Source organism: Spodoptera frugiperda, chromosome 27 (genome assembly GCF_023101765.2).
Source record: "Spodoptera frugiperda isolate SF20-4 chromosome 27, AGI-APGP_CSIRO_Sfru_2.0, whole genome shotgun sequence".
NCBI classification, from domain to species: Eukaryota; Metazoa; Arthropoda; class Insecta; order Lepidoptera; family Noctuidae; genus Spodoptera; species Spodoptera frugiperda.
Window position 1 is genome coordinate 12623022 of NC_064238.1, and position 18146 is coordinate 12641167.

Consider the following 18146-nt stretch of genomic DNA (forward strand, 5'->3'; position numbering starts at 1 on the left):
TCGCATCGATTAATCGCTAATGTATACCCAATAGAAACTGTCGTCCATCAAGGTGCCCTTGAAAGTTGAATAGAATGAGACGGTGTATTCAATCCCGGATCGGCTCAAGTACTATTTAACGCAGGGATAAGCGATAAATTTAGCGTTAACATGTGTGATAGGACTCAAAACGCAACTGTTGAAAGGCGGACGTTATAAGCAGAAAACAACGTATGATGTTCCATATCAGAAAAGGGAGGATCCTCGATCTAGCTAAGCGATCATGCTTTGTGTTTTGAATTTAAATATACATATATTTGATCTAATCCACGAGTCAACTTCACTAGCATGATGATTTGATTTCATTGTTCTATATAGATAAAGTCACGTGTTGATGTAATAATGATAGACGCCGGTCTTCAAAACGCGATACCGATGATCCTTCATTCACTTTTCTCGACAAATTAGTCGCAAGTGTGCGTTCAAGGAACAAAAGGAGATCCCGTTACACTAATAAATAATGGAAAACATTTGTCGATCGACGAATGGCCAGCATGACTTGCATACGTAATAAGAGTAACACCTAGTTTAAATAGGTAAGTGAAGTTAGTCGCACTCGCAAGACGTTTAGATCAATCTAGTTTTCTTTTTAAGCCTTTAACTGTCATCAGAAAACCGTTGAAGGCAAATCCTCCACTAACGCAGGTCATCGGTGACCTACGTGGCAGTTAACGTATTAAAGATTTTTTTTTTAATATGTTAGGGACACTCCCACAAACTCATCTAAAAGAATAATCCGTTTGAATATTAAACAAAAGACAGATTTAATAGGCATGAACGATTGTGCAAACCACACAGTTCCTACTCCTGCTTTTCAAGCCGGTGCCCCGGTAAATCCGCTAGGTAGTCCGCAGCTCCGGATCAGGCATTAGCCCTACTGGGTCCCATCTGTGGTGGTCTGATGGATTCCTTCTTGCCCTTCAAAGATTGAATGGATTTGACAATGTAATTTTATAACCAATCGCAAGTGTGCGCACCTCCTTAGATCTGATGTGACGCATTCACTGCAAGTAATTTACGGCTGTGATCACGTATAGCATCCTAAATCCGGGTGCGAGAAATTTCAATGTTACTCTCTTTCCTTGAGTGACGTCATTCTAATGAATGCCGCCACAACCTAATGTCGTATGCGAGATTAGATAAACCTTATTGCTTATGGCTCTGAGCTAAGTGATATTTGAAGTTTGTACAGACAGGTTCCCAATAATACAATTCGTATAATATAATCAAAGTCAACGTCAAACATTATACATTTGAAATAGACCAAGAAGGCATTTTTGAACGTCAAAAGCAAATATTATAATTTATAATATTAACAATGTCTGTCTTTCAGTCAGTCCTCTAGTGAAGCTAATAAGTATTTTGATCAGTAGATCTTGTATCAAATAAGTAAGAATTAAACTTTAAATATCGAAATAATTACTGTATGTATCACATCTTCTCTTCGTGAAGATTCATTGACAGAGACTGGACATAAGCGTGCTCACTCACAGAGTTTATCTCTGATAAACCTGAATCTAAACTGCCTGCTAAGCCTGGCAAACCCCTCTCACTAGCATTAGACTACCACGGGCTGCTGATGTGATCCCATTTTACATACAAATACGCCAATAAATAAACAGAATGTTTCATCCTAAGAGATAACTAAGGAAACCTGACATTAAATAATGCCACAACAGCTGTTACAATATACACCATCGTACCAGAGCTACATATCAAGGTATAAACAACCAGTATAACCTGACATTTGCTATTGCGGAAAGATCATACAAAGTGAGACCATGATAAAATGGTTTTGTTTAGATCGATGTGTAGCTGTTTGTACAAGAACAACCCATCAATCTTATTTCAAAACCAATCCATGTAGACCCCTCTGGTCCTTCGAGACGAGAATGAAGTAAGGACCAAGACAATCTGGTCCTTTGGTACACTTTATTATATGCTGTAGCACTAAACTATAAAGCATAATATGATGGCAAAGGTATATTATAATAAGTATTGTGTAACACAATATGCGATGCAAGTTGCTTATTTATAATCCACATGTTTGTTAAAATATGTAATACGTGTAATAGTTTTAAAAAGTGGTACCAAGTCATTTACCATCGTAGCTACTGTGACTGCGCTTGTGGCGTTTAAAAAATATTGAAAACTTTTGTTGTGTTAATTTCACGTGTAATTTAAACGTAACAAACTCCCACCACCTCCATAACACTGACATTTTACATATTTTATCAAATATACCATAACAGGACCTGTATTCACCATAATCCTCAGAAGAAAGCGAAAATATATTTTTTTTAACAAAATCCACCCCAGTGGCGGGCTCTCAAGAGGATTCTAGTTCTTAGTGGATCTTAACACCACTTGATCAATAAAATAATACATAACAATATGTTTTATGTTAAACGATCTTTATGGGCTTCTATTGTATGCTCATCAAGATTAGAGCTTGTACCAAATATGAGACTGATTGAACGTCAGTTAGGGGGTTAAATGCCAATTACTAAATTTGTCCCAAATAATTAAACCGGTCAAACTAAAACCGTTTAAAACCTAGATCAAGAAGGCAACCAGGGCCTCAAACCTAGAAACCTTTGTAATGGAATAGTTCTTACACAACCTCGACGATATCACAAATACAGGTATTTTTATTATATGCTAGATAAAATAAATACACAGCTTCTAGTCATGTACTTATTGATTTTTTTATTCCATATATTTATTATCCATTAAAACGTTTTATTGTTTAATTAAATCAGAGCTGGGGCATAACTAGTCGTAATGTGATATAGTAAAGTATGACAATAATTTATCTCTAAGCCATAAATAAATATTAATTGGTTCTAAACTACATAGTATGTAACTAGGTATTCATTTAGCTTTTGCCAATGGCTTCTCCCGTTTTAATGAGATAAAGAGAAGCCTATGTGGTAACTAACTAAAATAACAGTCGCCTAAATATGGGTACCGAGAAAAAGTTTCGAGCCACATGGGGAATCTTCTTAATGAGCAGCGTGTGCGGAGTCCCGATTACAATCTACCTCAGTGCCAAATATCATCAAGATCTTAGATAAAATTCTAGAGCCAAACGTTGAGTACTAGGATCGATTTCTATCTACGTTTATAATGACATTTAATCTAAATTTCATTTTAAATTACAAGTATTTTGATGCAATATCTTAAATAGGACATATACATTTGTATATTGTATTGTAATTGTATGTACATATACATTACATATACATGTAATTGTACATATACATTTGTATGATACGGGTACCTTACGCATCGAAATATCCCAAAAATTACTTATTAAAAGTTTAACAATTATAAATCTGTTATGCAAGTGATATGTTAGAGTAAATACCTAGATATATTACTAAGTTACTACTCACATGCCATGCGGTGGAATGCAAAATTCATGAATAATACATTGAAACGGTTTTGCCCTCATTTCTCGTATGTATCTCTTGTAGTAGCAAGGACGGTATCATCTGTGACACGTTTTCCTATATTTCCTAATAAATCATACCACGAGACTAGATTATAGTAACCTTCAATGTTTATTCATTTTAATTTTTTTTGCTTTTGAAGTTTTAGTTCAGTAACCCGTTTATTAAAAGTTTTAAAGTGACCAATTGGTCCTTTGATCTTTTTCTTATTAAAGTTAAATAAAAAAAGAATATAACTACGACAGGATTAGTTTATTAAAATATTTAAAACATATTTTCTTATACGCTGAAGGAGACGTCTTATAGCTGATATAAGGATAATGTTGACATAAGAAAATACAACATTACATAACATGTGTTGTATGTAATAAAAACATTAAGCATGACATTTTGAACTTTGATACACAAAACTTAAAGTAAATTTTTATCATTAACATAGCCAGTACCTATAACAAAGACAATGTCAACTAATGCTTTTCGTCCTAACCTTCAACGACACCATGTAATTTTCCTTCAACATTATGTAATCTGAAGCGGCCATTTAATAAGTGTGACGTCATCATAATTTATTCAATTAGCATCTATTATGTTCTTTGCAAACATAAGACATTCATATATCGTTGTAAAGAAACTTAAGTTATAAAATAATATCAAAGTCCTTTTCATTAGATATCCAATTATAATTTATTGTATGAACAAATATTACTAAGATTTTCGTATAATAGAATTACGTAATTTCAATTCGGTGTATGTATTGTAATAAATGATGTAAGGCAATTAATTAGTTGCTTATTTGTTTATTTATACATTTTATTACACATAGTACAGAAATTATATGGACGTTTAGGGCAAAAGGGCAAGGACCAAATTCTTTAAGAATAACAATATTTTAAGTAGGTTCAATACAAACATGTTCTCTTCCTGACTCTTCACTTAGTTTAAAGATTATAAAAATAATATGTAGGGATAATAAATGATATAAAGAAGCTTTTAAAACAAAAAAATGTATGACGATGAAACTTTTATCCTTTGCTTTCTCCATATACCACAATATTTAACTTTTCAACCCCAAACTCTGGACTAGTACCTACAAAAACTTTCCACTATTTATAAAAATGTTACTAATGATCAAAATATATCAATCAAACCACAATCTACCCACACAAACAATCAATTACCTTGAAACCTTTAACCTCCACCCGTGGTCCTAAGGGGCGCATTTCGAAAAAGTTAATCCGTCCCGAAAGACCAAATAAAACAATCAGACAAAATCAAAAAGCGATAAATCCTATTTCAATACCTATTATAATTGTTATTACCTTGACATTAAAGTTGCAATCAATAGACACAAATGCACATCAAGCTATATTAAAACTGAAAATTGTCTTTATTTGATTCTCAACCTTATTGCTAAATGATTTTATGGTCGAAAGTGGTTTGAAAAAATGTTATAGATTGGTATGTGTTGATGTGCTGTTGTACATTTACCTGATAATTAACAGTGCTATCTGATTGTAACACTAATTTCTGAATGTCCATATAAATATCATTTAAAACAATTTTGCTCACGAATACTTCATATTAGTTAGTTATTAAATCCACGCCATTAAAAAATTGCCTGGTTGGTTCAGTGGTCCTAGCTGCAACTACCGGGCAAAGACTATGGGGTTTGATTCTCAGGTTGATTAAAGGTAAAATGTTATCAAACCTTTTTGATTTTCCAATCCCAGTAAGACAGAGATAGTTATGAGATATGTCTCTTATTCTTGTTTACAAGAGTATGGTTGCCAGTGCTATGCAAGTTGCTGAACAAGGAATCTCAAGTTCAATTTCGTGACATGCAAAGTATTGCAAGGTGTTCAAATTTAAAGTTTTCATTAGTAGAATGATACTATATGAAAATAAAGTTAAAACGATACGATCAAGTTTAATTGTATAAATTGCAGAACTACCGTTAAATACAAAAACATGTAGCATGTTAATTACTTGCCTTTCACACGTTATAGTATCGATCAGTTAAATGACACGCTCTATAATGAGAAATGCATTTATGAAAAAAAGTTATAGGACCTACACAAAAATATGAATAAACTTTAAAACGTTCTCGTGTTTATCTCCACCAAGAAACACTGTAAAAATATCTCCTTGTTATGAAATCTTTTATTTTCGTTAAATTTGTTGAATATGTATTTAACCTCCGATATGTGTGTGTACACGTAATATTTAAGAAAACAATTTTCTCGAACATTTTCCTACATCAACTACACAATAAGCGGTATTTCATACAATTCCTGAAACCGTTTAAAAACTATGACTGAAATATTTACTATGCTGATATTTTTTGTCATAGATCAAAATATTACAGGAAGTAATCCGATTGTCATTTGATCCATGGCTGATTGGACAATTTTGTCATTAGATGTAAAACGGAATGATCACTTTAATGACTATAATTATGCATATTTTGAATATGTTGATAATAATAATCATCAGGCTTTTGGAAAATTAATTTAGCTTTTTTCATGATAATATAATTTGATCTCTATGCGTCCAAGTGCCATTCTTCTAAAAAAAATTCTTAATATTTTTTTTAGTCTGCCTCGTTGGTCAAGTTTTCGTAAGTGCAACTGCCGCACCAGGAGTCTCGGGTTCGATTCCCGTGTCGGACATTCGGATTTTCGGATTTTAGAAATTTTCTCAGTAGTAGCACGGAGTCTGAAATTGTGCCCAGTATAATAATATGGTAGCTCATCACCTACATGGGACTTATAACGTAAATGGTGCAAAGTGGATGTACATCGTATAGCGGCATAACGTGCCGTAATGTGTACCTATTTTACTCTTTCCGTAACGCTGTGTTGTGTTTTTTATTATCAAGAAGTATAAATGAAAGTATCTCAATTATTATTGAATTGACTTCGGTTTGAATAGCATAACCAGAAGGTACCACTTATAAAATTCCTTAATATATTTTTACAATCCTTACATACTCTACTTTGTTACTTCTCCACGTCAGTATTTGAAATCGTCTGAACAAGCCAAAAATTTATTGTCATAACCCAAAAAAATAATTTCAGCCACAATAAAAAAAAATATATATTTTATAATCTTCGCTATAATTCACCCGATCATATTTCTAATATCAATAAGCAGAGCCCTAAGTCTCGATTCACTAAAAATGAGGTGAGGCTCAAGTGACAGAGATAATTAGATGGTATGTTTGTCAAACTGTTTATTTGTGGTGAAAAATAAACTAATTATTTATTTAACACTTAAAATATCACAAATCGAGCCTTACACCAGGCACACTTGATCACAACCAGGTCAGGACGTTCCAACAGATTCTCCAAATGTGGAAACTATGAAAAACTCTTATGTAATAAGAAGCTCTTGATGACGATTACATCGAGCGAAAAGTAAGTCTATTATAATTATAAAGTGTCTAGTATGGAGGAAAATCTATCAGTGTATTCTGCTAGCAGTTGAACCCCACCAGTTCCATTTTTGATTGAAAGCCATTCCAATGCTAAAAGTAAATCCAATAATAAATCTGTATTGCCTATGACCTCTAGAGGCTATTTATTTATTTCTAAAGCTAACAAGGAAAATCTTAAGGCTTCGTGGTTCCATTCACTGGGTTCTAATAAACCCAATAATAAAATATTTCTGCTATTTCTTATAATGATTATTATTATTTCTTACATCTGGCTTTATAACAGAGTGGATCAAGTCCCAGGTGGCTTTTGATCCACGTCATCAAATGTATTCTATAGTGTCGTAAGGACAGATCTTCATTCTGAGTAAACGACTATTTCTCTAGAGTCCGCAAAACCTTCTAAATAAATATGCCTACAAGGTCACATAGATATAGAATAACAATAAAAACAAAATTATAAATAAATTGCCGATTAGAATACCAATAAATATGACAGCCATTACCATCCTAAACAACCCTAACCTAGGACAAAGACAGGTATAGAAATTAGACATATTATACAAAATAGGTTCTATTGTATAATAAACAAATTATTACATCACATATTTATGACTTATTACGCTAATACGACAAAAGAAATAAACGTTTTTATAACAATCGTATCGTAAACATGATCGTTTACGATAAAAATATAGTCTTTGCTATAATAATATTAGGATATTTCGAGGCACCGATATAATAGAACATAATCTCGATTCTACTAATACAAAGTTATAATATGAACAAGAAATAGAGTTTCTTGATTACTTTGTAACGCCACCGTTAACCATACTCCCTTTACTGATTGAATTGTGATAAAATTTAATATGTCTGGCGAACGAATTCCTACAGTCTGGGTGTAATCAGCTTTTCTCCTTCATCTGCGAAAATAAAACATTCATTCAATATCAGTTCACCATCATAATATATCAGCCACAAGCCGTTCATTGCTTATCATACTATCTTCTAAAACATCTGTAAATTCATATATTCATGATGTAAGTAAAACCACAATACCAAGCAGCGTTTTAATGGAACACCTATATCTAACTTAATGGTTAAACCCCTCTCAGCACAAGCATCGTATCATCCACAGTGTAATCTTAGGCTACATATGTCAGGATCATTATTCAATCACTAAAGAATTGATTTGTTTTATAACTCTCATGAATCATATTAAATTCACTAATGGGAGAATGGATTTCTCCCGTTACTACGGTTACTTACAGCTACTGCAGTCAGCGTTCCGAGAGGAATTAAATTAATTATTTTGTTTTTCAGCGAGGAACTCAACTCAAGCTACTCCAAGGCTTGTGTGATGGAATGCTGTTCATGAATATGATTATTGAAGTAGCTTAAAACTAGTCGAGTTCCTCGTCAAACAGTTACGTTAGTCAGAGTAAGCTGAAAAACATATTCACGCAATTTTTAATCATATTATATCGTAAAGTTCCACTTAAGTTACTCAATTTCATCAACATTGACCTTTAAAAATTCATCATCATTCATCCAAAGGACGTAACATAAGAACGAAATAAAAAAAACTGATATAACAATTAGATAAAGCACAGCAATATTCGTTAAAATATCCGAAATGAGTCGGAATTATCCGACTAATATCCGTGACATGTGTGTACATCACTAATAACTTAAATGTGTAGTTGTGTGTGTTTGCAATTATGTGTGACAATCGCGTGTATTGTAGTTTATTGTTCAGTAGTTATCCATACATAGTAGTGTTTGGTCCTTTCCTTACAAAAAACGTGGTCCTTTTGTACGGTGTTGTGATTGTGTAAAAACAGTAAAATTAAATAAAATTTTAAACTTTGAAAATAGACGTATACATTTTAAAAGTGAAGTTTTATACTTCAATAATAAATGTTAAATTTTTTATATTTTTTTTTGTTTCTTGAAATTGGAAATAAAATCGCCATTCATGAAATAAGAAAACAAGTTTACTAAAATTTAACTCTTGTAAGTTGTAGATAATATAAATTTAAAAATTAAATAAAATTTAAATAAAATACTGCATTAGATATATAACTCTTATAATTTGTAATTAAAAGTAAAAATTAAATAAAAATAATCTAAAATAATTTATTCAATTTGTAAATTACGCCAACCATGAGACCAGCTGTTTATACGAGTAACCATAAAAAAGACAATAGACTATTTCGTAAACTTGTCGCAATTCAACCGATAGTCGATCTAGATAGATATACCTACTACGATTATAAAATCTTCCTGGTAATTATTCTTCACGGAAAAATATTTGTTTTATAGTTATAATAAATTATAAACGTACCTTATTAGATTATAAAAATATTTAAAAACTAAGACAATTACAATCAACAAACTATCATAATGAAATTCGACACATAAAAAAAATCACCTGATTTACAAAATTATAATTTACATTAGGAATTATATAAAAAAAATATCACAACAATTATTATAATTATAAAAAAAAAACTATCTTCAAATCGACAAATTTAAACAAACAGTTAAAAAAATATATTCTTTGCTAAAAAAAGACCTCATGTATAATTACTACCATTTAACAAGTAATGACGGGAAAAATAACTTGTCTGTCAAGACAAGACAATGCAAATTACAATACATACATTATAGAGCTTTTTGCGACTATTATTTAAATGTCATTAGTATAATTAAATTTATCCTTCCTATATCTCTGAAGATTCCCATAGTTATCTCGTTACAAACTACTGATTTTTAGATAGAAACTGTTAATTCGTATCACTAATTTTTTGAGAGAAGAAAATCATCGAATGCCTCTAAACATCAAATACCCTTCTGGGTAAAACAAGATGGATAGTTAGTCTCTTACTCTATAGATTTGCTTACTAGAAATAAGATTTTGACGTACACTTCCATAGAATATGTGTTAAAATTCAATGTTGTGATACAACCCGTTTTTTTAATTAAGGGGAAAAATCATCCAATGACTGCTCCGGCCTTGGGTGATGCGAGAGTGTCAGACTCTAACTGACTAACAACCACCCCGTTCCTAATTTTGTTTTAAGTCAGAGCCTCGGTAAATCATCGTTGTACGCAGTTCCAGTTGCATTCCAAAGCTGCGGACGACCTAGGAATAATACCCAAGCATTGCCATTTTATTTAATAAATAAACACTTAAAAAGATTCACCTTCGATAATTCAATATATCTTCAAACACTTGAACTTTTTCTGAAATCAGGAACTTAATTTAAATTATCACAAGGAAAATAAAACTAGAAATCTAAACATAAAAACAAACACTCAAGTTTCTTGACCTTACGTTTTATGATCGCGATAATCTAATAATATGATTATAAACATGATTTATTACTATTATAATTTAATTATAGGTACCTAAGTTTTTTGCATGCGACAAGTTTGTCCAGTATAAAAAATAAACTCAAATTAATGTTTGGCAATAATTTCAAGCAATTAATTTTTGATTAACCATTGTTAATAAAACAAAAAAAAATATGAATAAGCGTTCCCAAAACTAAAAATAATGAATTCAAGGTCAAAACACAAAACGCTAATCACAATAATTTAACACCATCCTTTGCGTGTTACAAAGTTTAATAAAAAAACTGAAATATCCAAGAAACCGATTAATATAGAATTTAAATTACAAAGAAGATGTCTAGAGCGAGCTAAGTTGTAACAAATCTATCTCCGTTTAAGAACTAAAACTTGTTTTCTTAAGATATTAATAAAAAAAACTCGTCACAAGGAAAACAGCGGGCGAATATAATCCTTTGACAATTATAGTTCTGATGGTGAAGTTGGCGGACATGTCGCTGGAGCTAAAACACTAAAAACTAAAATAAAATATATAAAGAAACAGTTAAACTAAAGTAAAAAGTGTCAAACTAAAAAGTGAACAAAATGTTGGGCAAACATTCCAAGTTGATTTTCACTGTGTCCATGGGATTTTTAGTGGTCGCTGTAATAATGGCTGCTTGGGGCTTTCAGAAAATTGTTGATAAACAAATACAAAATGTGAGTGGTTTTTTTTATATTTAATTCTATAACTAAACACTAAATACTCAGATTCAGAAGGTTGGGCAAAGAATGGTTATAAAAATGGTGTTATTCATACTTTAATTCCAATCGTACAATCTATTCTAAGTCTCACACTTACTACTAGATATTAAAGAATTAAAAATATTGTAACATTTTCACCACAAAACACTACAAATTACACTGCACTAACCAAATATTGAAACAAATCAGTCTCACAAACAATTCTTAATAGAAACTGTGAAATAAATAGTACCAAATAATCACACGTTTATCTCATAAAATATACACACCAGTGTATAATTTCTAAGTACTATTTATTGAATGAGTTTTTATCGCAAATGCTCATATACTTTAATCAGTAATTACTATGTTCACAATATTGCTACATTACACATTTTACTAAACAGTTTTAAAACGAGAATATTAATTTTAAACTTAAAATCTTTCAGTTAAAAGTTAAACCTATATATATGGTTATATTTTTCTATTAATTTTGAAATCAATACTGAATCCTAACCAATTTCCACGGCATGTAAGTGTTTTACATAAAATATATTATACAATCTACCAAGATTTATATTATGTACCTACTATGTAGTATAATAAAGAGGAAAGACGTGTTTGTTTGTTTACATAAAAGGCTCCATAGATAGATTTCAAGCACTTACACGAGCCTTTTTACCTCGATATTTCTAAAGAATTACGATCCACCCGTTAAACATCGTCAGGCAAGACAATATTCTTATTATTCTTCAATACATTTTAACAACCCTTTTTCTTAAGGGGGGACAATCATCTAATGTCTTCTCTCATCTTAAGCGAAGCGAGAGGGAGTGTCAGATTCTTACTGACTAAAAACCACCCCATTCCTACTCCTGCTTTTTGAGCCGGAGCCCCGATAAACCTGCTAGGTAGTCCGCAGCTCTGGACCAAAATTAAATTTCATAAATCAATCTACATACCCGATCCATATTAAGCTCAATCATAAACATTAAATAGTTGAGTCACAAAACTATTATATTTTCAACGTAATGTCTGAGTATCGGTGATAAAACTATCTATCCATCACAGACAGGTTAAAGACCTTTGCAAGCACTAAATTATAGCGGTACACACGAACTTCGTATGTTGCATATTTGTTGTTCTTTTTCTTACATAAGAACCTGCTCCTAACTATAACTAACCCAATAAAAAACCCAGCGAAATTGGTTCAGCTGTTCGCGAGATTTGCGCATAGCAGCATAATTTTTTTCTAGTATTGAAGATATAAGATGCCAACTCAATTTAACTTAATGATTTTGTTAGTCTGTCTATCAGTATTATAAGACTTTACCGTTGCCTATGATTGGCTTGTAGACAGCTGATTACAGAAGGCTAAAATATTACATGTAGGCTCTTTTTGGAGTGTAGAACAGAAGTAATAGGTTTTCTGAATTACCTATATGAGAAACTAGCTTCTGCCAGTAGCTTCGCCACGTTTCGGTGGGATCCTATCACCCTAATCAGTTCATACCTTGTCTGTATACCAAATTTCATCAAAATCCGCTCAGTAGTTTCAGCGTAATTGACGGACAAACATCCAAACATCTAAACTTCTAAAGGATACTGCAGCTCGTCTCTCATTGGTTGGTCACACAGTCTTACCATTGTTTTATTTGTAAAGTGTTTTTTTTTTACTAAATATTAGTTTTATGGTCGTCATTATTTTTCATTTTAATGTCCTCACTTTGCCCCCAATTTGCATAATTATGATCTATCATAATTATAATAATAATCGTCATTATTGTAACATTGTTATGTATCAGCTCGAATCACAATTATTTTGGGGTTAGCTCAACATATTTATTTCCCCTTTTGACCAATTATTTTATAGAAAACATATTAAACAATCTTGAATTCTTGATGTCGTAACAAAAAATATAATGTCCTAGGCCCGCATAAATGGTCGATCTAATAATTGTTATTTAACATTGATGGTTCAATAGTTATCAAACATGACCAATTATTTTTATAGAAAACATAATTTCTTGATGGCTAACAAAAAAAACATATGAGTATAGTATGGCTAGTGACAATTGTTGCCAATAATTTCCTAGTAGGAAAATCTGTTGATGATGACTCAAAACCTTTCCAACAAAAGAAATTTCAGTTATTTTAGGCATGTGTGTTCATCATGATGATTCACCTTTAGCCGAGGTCTACCTACTGCATTTTAAAGGTCTTCCTTAATTCTTATAATTACGAAATCCCCAACTAGTGTTAAAATTAGTACCTACTCTGACAAACAGAAATCTTAATAACCATCGTCATCACCATATCAACCACAAGGCGTCCGCTTGAATATTCCTTCACCAATGACTTCCAACCGAATTAATTTATTATTACAATTTTTGTGTTTCGACATCACTATGGTTTTGTATTCTACTGGTGAGCGTGTTTATTGCTCTTTCACACAAAAACTACTGAAAAGATATCAAATAAATTTTAATCGGAAATATAAATTAAATTATAGTCCTGAATAACACATGGTGTACATTTTCCGGAGCTGCGGACTGCCTAGCGGATTTACGGGGGCTGCACCTTGAAAAGCAGAAATAGGAACGGGGTGGTTTACAATCAGTAAGAGTCAGATGATCCCTCTCGCCTCGCCCAAGGCGGGAGTAGTCATGGAATTATGATTTTCCTCCTTCAAAAAATTTGGGGTCCTTTTTAACCTGGGAACGCGAGTGAAGCTGCCGGCAGATACTATTATGAACAAAACTTAACACATTTTAATGGTGCAACAATTGTACAAATAACAGAATAACTTTAACACATATTAATGCAGGTGTCTCTAAACTTGCATGAAATAAAATTATAATATAACACAAATAATTTAAAATACAACATTGTTATTATCGTTACTTGTACACACATACATTTAAGTGAAGAAATGTTTGTGTACTCCCAACAAACACACTCATACACACCTGTACACATGTATGTTGTGTGTGTAGTGCGCATGTAACTATAAAACGTATTGATGATTTATTACAAGTAATAAAAGTACGTGTGCAATTTATGAATGAACAATTTTAAATTGTTTTCCCTTGTGGTATTTTTAGTAAATCAGTTTTTATTTCGATTGTAAATTCTTTAATGTATTTCATTTTTGTTAGTGTCTTTTATAAATAGAAATAAAAAATGAATATCGTCTCGACTTTTATCCCCGAATAGGTAGGCAGACTTGCACATAATGGCATGTAATATCACTGTCCAATGTACACCCACTTTTCACAACTTATGTTATAAGTCCCATGTAATAGGGGGTCTCCGTGCTACTACTGCAAATTTTTCAAAAACTGAAATCATCCCAGTATTCCCTTGCACGATGCGAATCGAACCATAAACGCACTTGCAATCATTCGGGCAACGGGACAGTCATTATAATGACATTATTGAAATGCTGACTCAAAACCGTAATAATATTTTACCCAACCTCCCTGGTTGCATATTATCAGGGAGCATAGTGTTTCCCACTCGCTACCACTCAACAACTTGTACCACGTAATGTCACTATGTTTTAAGTCACTATTCCAAGATTCGTGATATGTACGAACATGTTTTACTAGATCTACATAATTTATGTAATAAATCCTCTATAATTGCAAGTCCATCGGTCAACATTGAGTGCAAAGGTTTCTTTATATCCTTATTTACTAAGTTTACCTTGAGTTTAGTTCATTGTACCTACTTGTATTGTGATGACAGTTCTTAATACCTCTCAAAGAGTTACATTAAATCTTGACGTCACACATCAACAGCCTATAAGTGGCCACTGCTGACCAAAGGCCTCTTTTCGCACGGAGAAGGTTGGCGATTTCAAACTTATAATTAAATATTATAAGCCCAAGTTTCCTCACGATGTTTTCCTTCACCATTTGTCAATGGTGTCTAAATAATCTTAGAAAGTACATTTAAGCATATAACTGACGACGGGTTACCTGACCCGAAACATCAGAGGCGTTACAAGTGCGTTTTCCTTTTGAGGAGTTAGGAATTAAGAGATGCTTGGGGAGTTGGGATTGGGAAGGTTGGTAACTGGGGCTCCGGTAACCTTACACACACTACAAAACACAACAGAGACGTTGTTTCACATTTGTTTCTATAACTGTGAGGTCGTGGTATCACTCCGGTCAATCCGGCCAATTCGTGACAAAACAAGGCTCTCCCACACATAAAATAAACACGATATATATGTTACAAGCGCAATCAAAGTGTATTGGACATAAAGATTGAAAGGTACTTACTTCATACGGTATGATGCTGTGTCACTGGACAGCCTTGAACGAGAAACATCTAACCAGAGCGTTAGGTCACGTTCAAATGGCATACTATACATAATAGCACATAATCATGTTATGACAGCGTGAAATATATAATCTTTTTATCTACTATCTACATAAAAAAGGACCCGCTGTATCCAGAGGGATAAATACGATTGTCAGTTTGTGTGTTTGTTTGTTACTCAATCACGTCCAAACGATTATGGTCTGAAATCACTCTTAGGCTAATTTTTACCACTGGCAGAAGCTAGTAAACTATAATTACAATTTAAATATTTATCTAATCTTAAAATGAAAACAGAGAGGAGTGGAAGTTCATTAGAATGTTTTCTGTTTAATCTATTTTTATTATTTTAACAAAAACGTCCGGCATATTTTTCCGCATTTTCATACAAAATCCTTAAGTACCTACCTAGTTATTAAGTTTACTCTGCTCTGCTTGTCCTACGTTAATCCTTGGTATGTCGGAACGTAGATGCATGCGAGACACAATATGTTTTCTATTGTGTCTCATATATCGGCAGACAAAAGGTAGGACATCATATGATACAATGCCCGACCTACAGTTCTTCTTTTTTTGAGTGGCGAATGTCATCCTGTGACTTCTACCACCTTGGGCGAGGCAAGAGGGAGTGTCAGATTCTTACTGTCTAAAAACCACCCCGTTCCTACTCCTGCTCTTCGAGCCGGAGCCCCGGTAAACCCGTTAGGTAGTCCGCAGCTCCGGAGCCCTTCTTATAGTTAGCTAGAAATTAAAGACAAAATCACATGACCAATATGAGCTCATCTTTAGGTTCTATTTACGAGGGCTATATAGCCTTACAACGTTACGTTTCTTTGGCTCAAACACTAACAATAAAGTGTTTACAATTACTACGTACCTTGGCTCTGGCTAAAAAACCAAACGTTTTATTTACATGCTAAGTATTAACTTTTTATTACAACTCTGTTTGTGTACAAATAAAAAAGTAAATGTACAAAAAGCGTAAAAATCTTGTTAAGAACTAGACAGAATCCTGTTCAATGTTAGGTGACAGAAATGAGGTTGCTATATAACCCTGAAATGCTGTACAGTTTATGATTAACTTTGAGAAGGAGGTAGCTCGCACACATCGTGTATCGTAAAAAATAACCTTAAGTTATATTACAATCACAATGATTTGCTTAGTTATTTTTTTATCAAGTTATAAACTTTATCTCATATTCTTTATTTTATTTATTAGCAAATTAAACTTAAATAAAATAAAAGAGTGAAATAGCTGTTGAGCAAAGGACTAAGTACCAGAATATAATATAAGGTGTCCTAAAATTATCTGCCACGTGTTTGAAGATTACAATAGTGAAGAAATCTCTTTTCATTTAATTCGATTTGAGAACAGAAAGAAGTTAAATTAACATTGAATCTGCTCTGCATAAAGTTGTTCACAAAAACACTATGCTTTGCTTTGTTTTCAGTGATGATACGACAGAGAGAGTCAATTGAATCTTCAAACAACAACACTACCTACCATGTAGATGGCAATACTGTTAGAACAATAACAACAATTCAAATATTAAAGGAAATTAGTAAAAGAATAGTTATTATTTTAGAATTAACATCCTAAAATCCTGACCTACTCACGGATATAGTGGTATCCACCGAACTTTTTGTCAAGATTATAAACAATGCGTTAAAAGTTAACATTGAAATGTAAACAATAAAGGTCGTTGCACTCTAAGATCGGTAGCTTACCCATTTTTATATCGCTTCTACACAAGAATAATGTCGCCATTTAACAAATAAATGTGAAATGTTTTTACAAGCCCTAAGAGAATAGAATATTGAAAAAGTGTTATTTTTCAAGCAGGATTTTGTTTTGTTTGTCGATTGACAGGTTTTGATCTTATGACCCTTTCGGTCGACACCTAATGGGCTATTGTTATTTGTTAATCAAACAATTGTTTGATTTTTTTCTGTCAATTGGAAAACTGTGTCAGGATAAGGATTTTTTCTTTTGGTCGAGTTTTGCCGAATTTCAAGGTTCAACCATAGTTGTTTTTTGTTTATTTTATTCGGTATAATGTATAAAGTTATATGGTTTGTATTTAATTTTCATACAGCCAAAAAATATCTTTATTTGTTCTACTAGGCATCATATCGTATGCCTCACAGTCACTGCCATTTTACTTCGATTTAAATAATCTTAAATTAAACAAACGAAATCAGCAATCAACCCATATCCATATAGAGTCCAGTAGAGTGCAGATTATATTCCAGTATAACTGGTATTAGCTCTTTAATAAAGATCACGTTAATTAAAAAACGGGTCCTAAAAAGCCGGATATCTCTAATGTGTCTCGATAAGAAAGAACCTGTCTAGAATTCGTCTCATTTTTTGCAGATAATTCTTTCAAATACAACTTACACATACTACCTACATCGAAAAATATACTGCACTACAATTTTACGATGATGAGATAAAAATCTCTTTGTATCAACATCAAGACCCATCAACAGTCGGTGGCTGTCCACTTCTGGCCTATATGGACATGATATGAGACTGCCTCGTTAACCGAATGGTCGCAAGTGCGATTGCTTGGTAAAAGGTCTCGGGTTCGAATCCCTGGTCGGACAAAGCATTACTGGGTCTATTTCGGTTTTTCGAAAATGTCTCAGTAGTAGCACGGAGTCTGGAAATATCGTATATGGCAATGGGCTCACCCCCTATTACACGGGCCTTACAACACAAATGGTGATAAGTGCGTGTACCTACATTGTACAGTGGGTTGACGTGCCGTAATGTGCACCTCTGCCTACCCCTTCGGGGATAAAAG

General features: G+C 32.7%; 1 protein-coding gene across 3 annotated transcripts in view; it reads left to right on the forward strand.

Annotated features, from left to right (window-relative positions):
- Nucleotides 1–8639: 8639 nt before the first annotated feature.
- LOC118263803 (sensory neuron membrane protein 2) overlaps nucleotides 8640–18146 on the forward strand; it is a 30357-nt gene continuing 20850 nt past the window's right edge. Inside the window, exons 1-2 of one of the 3 annotated variants that reach the window (XM_050705575.1) lie at nucleotides 8640–8761; nucleotides 10753–10983. In XM_050705575.1, the coding sequence (XP_050561532.1) occupies nucleotides 10870–10983 (114 nt within the window). In that variant the 5' untranslated portion in view covers nucleotides 8640–8761; nucleotides 10753–10869. Of the gene's footprint in view, nucleotides 8771–10752; nucleotides 10984–18146 lie in introns of all 3 variants that reach the window. The other 2 variants (XM_050705577.1, XM_050705576.1) reach the window with 2 other exon arrangements.